General features: G+C 36.3%; 1 protein-coding gene across 1 annotated transcript; it reads left to right on the top strand.

Annotated features, from left to right (window-relative positions):
* Window positions 1-529: 529 nt before the first annotated feature.
* Window positions 530-2645, top strand: LOC112503552 (ankyrin repeat-containing protein ITN1-like). The gene is made up of 3 exons (XM_025107572.1): window positions 530-548; window positions 669-1105; window positions 1971-2645. Exons 1-3 carry the CDS (start codon window positions 530-532, stop codon window positions 2643-2645), a joined length of 1131 nt encoding a protein of 376 aa, XP_024963340.1.
* The last annotated feature ends 2299 nt before the right edge of the window (window positions 2646-4944 follow it).

Raw genomic sequence — 4944 nt, 5'->3', positions numbered from 1 at the left:
GAATTGGCTACAAAAGACGATCAAGTATTGATGGCTATGGCTAGAACTTTTCCAAGTGAGCTTGGTTTTGGGGAAAGATTGATCTATCCATGTATATCTCCAATCTTTTTTCGAGAACTTCCATAGAATCAGAAGATACATCATGTATTCCTTTATTGATGTTGATACTACTCTTGCAGCTTTGAACAACGTCAGAAGAAAAATTGTCAAGAGATGTTCTTTGCTGTTTTATTCGTACGAATTTTTGTGTGCAAGCGCCAAAGATATCTTATGGGCGATGAGAAGATTTAAAAGCAACTATTACAGTGGGTTGTTCCCAGAAATGGTCCTAATATTACTTGGTGAGCTGCTGATAACAAAAAATGCAATATGGAGATCAGTTGAAATGCTTGAAACTCGTTCTAGTYGACTCTGATAAACTTTCTATTTCCTGTGCAGTTCCAGCAGCTATGTTTTATCCAATATATCAATTGATTYGTCTCTTCATCTTAGTGCTTCTTTACCCCTTCATTGTGCTGTATTTCCTYCTATGGAAGGTTTTAGCTACTGTAGGYAAGTGAASATARTGTMAATATGCTCRTGAACMGATCRGTTTTAAGATGGAAACTTGAGAKAATTTCCATTAACTTTAGAATGATCGTGTTTTAACTTAATTTATTACATTGCAGTGGCGCCAATTAAGCTTGTAGAAAAGAAGAAAAACGACTACAAAGAAGCTAAAGAGATTTTGAAGTTGGTATGTGATCATATTGATAGGTTGGGCTTCTCTGGTTCTCACCATCCCTGTTACAGCAGACCAATTCTTGAAGCTGCATGTCAAGGTGCTTATGAAGTTGTTGATGAGATTCTATCTCGATTCCCCAAAGCAATCGATTGTAAGAATCAAAACGGGCTTAACATCATTCAGTTAGCAGTGATAAACCGTTCAGAAAAAGTCTACAACCTTATCTATCACATAGTTGAGCGTAAAGACTTTTATAGAACGGTTATGGATTCCTCTAAGAACAATATTTTACACCTGGCCGGAAGATTGGCACCTTCACGTATACTAAGCCGTACTACAGGAGCTGCACTGCAACTACAACGGGAACTGCAATGGCGTGAGGTATGTTCCAAACAAGTTAAAAACTATCATGTTGTTTTGCTCTTCACACTGCTATAAAATCGGGTTTATATGATGCAAAAAATGTCAGGAAGTGTCAAAATAGACTTCTTTACAGGACCAAATTCATTTTCGGTCATTCTTTTTTTTACTATTTTAGCAACTTTTCTATATTTGTGTGTACTATATAAAAGTGTTACTATAAGTTTATTGGACTCTTTTGGCATCTTAACAAGCTTTTTTTAGGACAATTAGGGGCCGTTTACCAAACACTTACCCGGTAAGTGCTTACTGGTAAAATTTAACACTATTATTTACTTATTGGGTAAGATTTTAGTCCACCAAAATAACATCGTATGCAACAATTTATCCAGTAAGCGCTTACCATGGTAAGAGTCGTCGCCCTCATTTACCGGGTAAGACTCTTGGTCCTTGTCTCGCTCTTACCGGGTAAGATTCTTGATCCTTACCATATTCATCTAGTGAGGTAACGTGACTTGGTAAGCGCTTACCCGGATAAACGTTTGGTAAACGGCCCCTTAGATATAAAACGTCCAATTAATTTTTTATGACATTATTTGAAAAAGTAACAAGTGTCCTATAAAAAGACGTGTTCATAGCATCCAAAGTGTTCTACAAAAAAGCTAATATGATATTTTAATTTAGAAGTGCCATATTGAACATGTCGAGATGTCCAAAAACTGTCTTATAAACTTGTTACAACACTTGTACATAGGACGCATGTCTGTTCGGCCCTATAAACTGAAGTTTTATAATCTATTAGGATGCTTATATATTTTTGTCGTCCTATAAACCCAATAATATTGTAGTGTCGGTTTCACAAAGCTGAACTCGTTGAATCCTATAGGAATTGGAGAAATTTGTGTTTCCAGCATACATCACTGAAGAGAACATCTTTAAGGASACACCAGAAATGGTGTTTACAAGGGAACACGAGAASTTGGTGAAGGAAGGRGAAAAGTGGATGAAAWCCACAGCGGAATCATGCAGTATCACCGCAGCACTAATTACCACAATCGTATTTGCAGCAGCAATTACKGTACCAGGTGGAAGCAATCAAGAAACMGGTATTCCCRTGTTTAAGGGAACCRTTCCTTTCACYATCTTTGCGGTATCTGATGCAATCTCGTTATTTGCATCCRCTACTGCACTTTTAGTTTTCTTGTCAATCCTGACCGCACGTTTTTCAGAACAAGATTTTCTTGTTAGTTTACCAAGACGGCTGATYATTGGTCTTTGCACATTGTTCCTTTCTACAACTATGATGATGATAGCGTTTAGTGCGACGTTGTTCCTTGTGTTTGTTGATCAAAGGAACTGGATGTTGGSTCCAATAGGTGGACTAACTTGCCTRCCGATTGCAGTTTTCGTGACTCTACAATTCCCGCTTGTGGTAGACTTGTTCCGATCAACRTATTTYCCCATCTTYGGTAAGCAAAGTTACATAGAGCGTGGTAAATTTAATCCGAATAACATCCAATATTTTTTTGGTAATCGGGGCATCGAGTATGTATTGGAATGATTTGTTGTATATGCAATTTCGAGTTGAGTAATCAGAAGAGGGGAGAATAGTGAACAGTTTAAGAACCTGTTGTGTATGTTCATCAAATTTTGTAACCGATATGTATGTTTGATTGGCTTAATTAATCACCTACAAGTTCAGTTGTTGATTGCGGTCCTTATTCGACAGTCGATGGTTCACCATAGAATGGCCAAAAATGGGTCCTGAATCGGACCAGGCCTAAATCGGTCCCAGTCCCTAACACTAATCCCTTAACCAATTTTGACGTAACTGCTTCCAATCAAAAACTTAAGGCTCGTTTAACGTATTTTGTAATCGGTTATGAGGACTTGTCTTGGTCCTATGTATTTTTTTTTTGTAAATTCGAACTTTTACTTAATTTTTTTTTATTTTTTTCTAAAAAATTATTCTAATACACTTGAAAATATGTAATTGAGACATACACTTAAAAAACACGTTTTTGTGAGAAATACGAGCTGAAAAATTGAATTATAGCAAGAATTGTGAACGTATGTGAGTTGGTATTTTTTCTCATACACCATATGACTTGTATATAGTGAATAGAGGATAAATGGAAAAAAAATGTGAAAAACATCATATGATTGTTAGATATCGGTAATAAAACAATAATATTTTTGAAAAATCAGGTCGGTCCCTCGACGAGCCCATAATCAGTCCTTGACCGGCCAGGCCGGGCCTTCTTTTTGACGAAAAGTGTAACCGGTATCTGTAGGTCCCAATCTTTTCCGGGCCAAACCAGTCCTCCATCGGTCCTATGCCTGGCTGGACCCATTTGACCATCTCTGATTCACCACCATACAAGACATATGAGCTATTTGACCAGAGATAAAGTGTCAGGCTGTTAATATAAACTAAACAAGACTAGCCCGACACTTGCATTAAAGTTTATGAAATCAACAATTGTGCATGAAATTTAAAATCATAGAATCACAATTGTACTCGATGAGACTTCAATTTTGAAAGCACAACTAAGCATCAGTTCCTAAAATGTAGCATTTTGATACTTCAGATTATAATATTCGTATGACATCTCAATCGATCATAGTGTTTTTTCAACCTCGTGGTTGTATAAAGGTTGCATATTTATTTGAGTAAAAGATTGATTAACGACAATTCTGAATGGCGCCACACGGAACCCACCCTTAGGAACCACATGTGATGAGACATTTCAGAGCTGATTCAACGGTTGACGCTAACAAAAGGGTTCAAGCATGTCCCCCGCATGATTCAAACTTGAATTTGTTGTGTATCTAAGCAAAGTTGTGCCACCTCTATGCCAACTGAACTAAAATCCTTCAAAGAAGATGGAGATGAAGGAAATGCCTATTTGAGGTTTGATTTGAAATAAGCGAAGAGGGGCCCTTTGGCCCATTAACTCAAAGCCAACACTCGAAAGAGGAAATCGAAACATGAAACATACTGTTCATTAATGCACGTTCCTTTAAATTCAAGAATACATATCAAGATTTTTTAAAGTACAATAAAACCTCTTTATCTCTTAAAACTTTTACGTTATAACTGTTCAAAAATAATGAACCAATAAAGATTGCTTTTGGAAGCATTTCTCTGAATTTCAGATGATTACTTGCATTCATATTTGTGCTGAGTTGAGCTGTCTTAGAAGTGTATATTGTATCAAACTATAAAATATATTCCATTTTAAGCCATATTTTTCTTTTTTAGGTGTTACAAAACCTTAAATTGTTGATTGCCATTGGTACGATGTCTTGTATCATGCCAATTCTTGAAAATGAAGTTAATTGGGATCTGTCTTTTGGTTGGACAACCTACTGACATTTTCCTTCTAAATCCATGATCTCAGAATAAGTTTTAGCATACTCCTTTCGTACATCATAATGATACTTCACTACGCAAGAATGTCATTAAATTTGTCTTTACGTTAAGTTGTTAACAGAACCTCATTTAATGTCGATTGCCTAAATAGAATCGGTATTTGGAATCTTAGGGACCGTTTACCAAACACTTACTTGGTAAGTGCTTAAAGCATAAATTCCTCATCGGATGAACATGAGAAGGGTCAAGAATCTTACCGGGTAAGAGCAATGAGAAGAATGAAAAGTCTTACCTGATAAGTGATGATGACCGACTCTTACCCAGGTAAGTGCTTATCTAGTAAATTGTTGCATTCGATATGCTTTGATGTACTAAAATCTTATGCATCTAAATAAATTATAGTGTTGATTCCTATTGATTAGCGCTTACCGGGTAAGCATTTGGGTAAACGGCCCCTTAATTGAATAAACTATTTAATCAAATC

Source organism: Cynara cardunculus, unplaced genomic scaffold (genome assembly GCF_001531365.2).
Source record: "Cynara cardunculus var. scolymus isolate 2C unplaced genomic scaffold, CcrdV1 Un_Scaffold_3226, whole genome shotgun sequence".
Taxonomy (NCBI): Eukaryota; Viridiplantae; Streptophyta; class Magnoliopsida; order Asterales; family Asteraceae; genus Cynara; species Cynara cardunculus.
The sequence above is the reverse complement of the archived record's forward strand: the minus strand, read 5'-3'. Positions and strand labels throughout refer to the sequence as shown.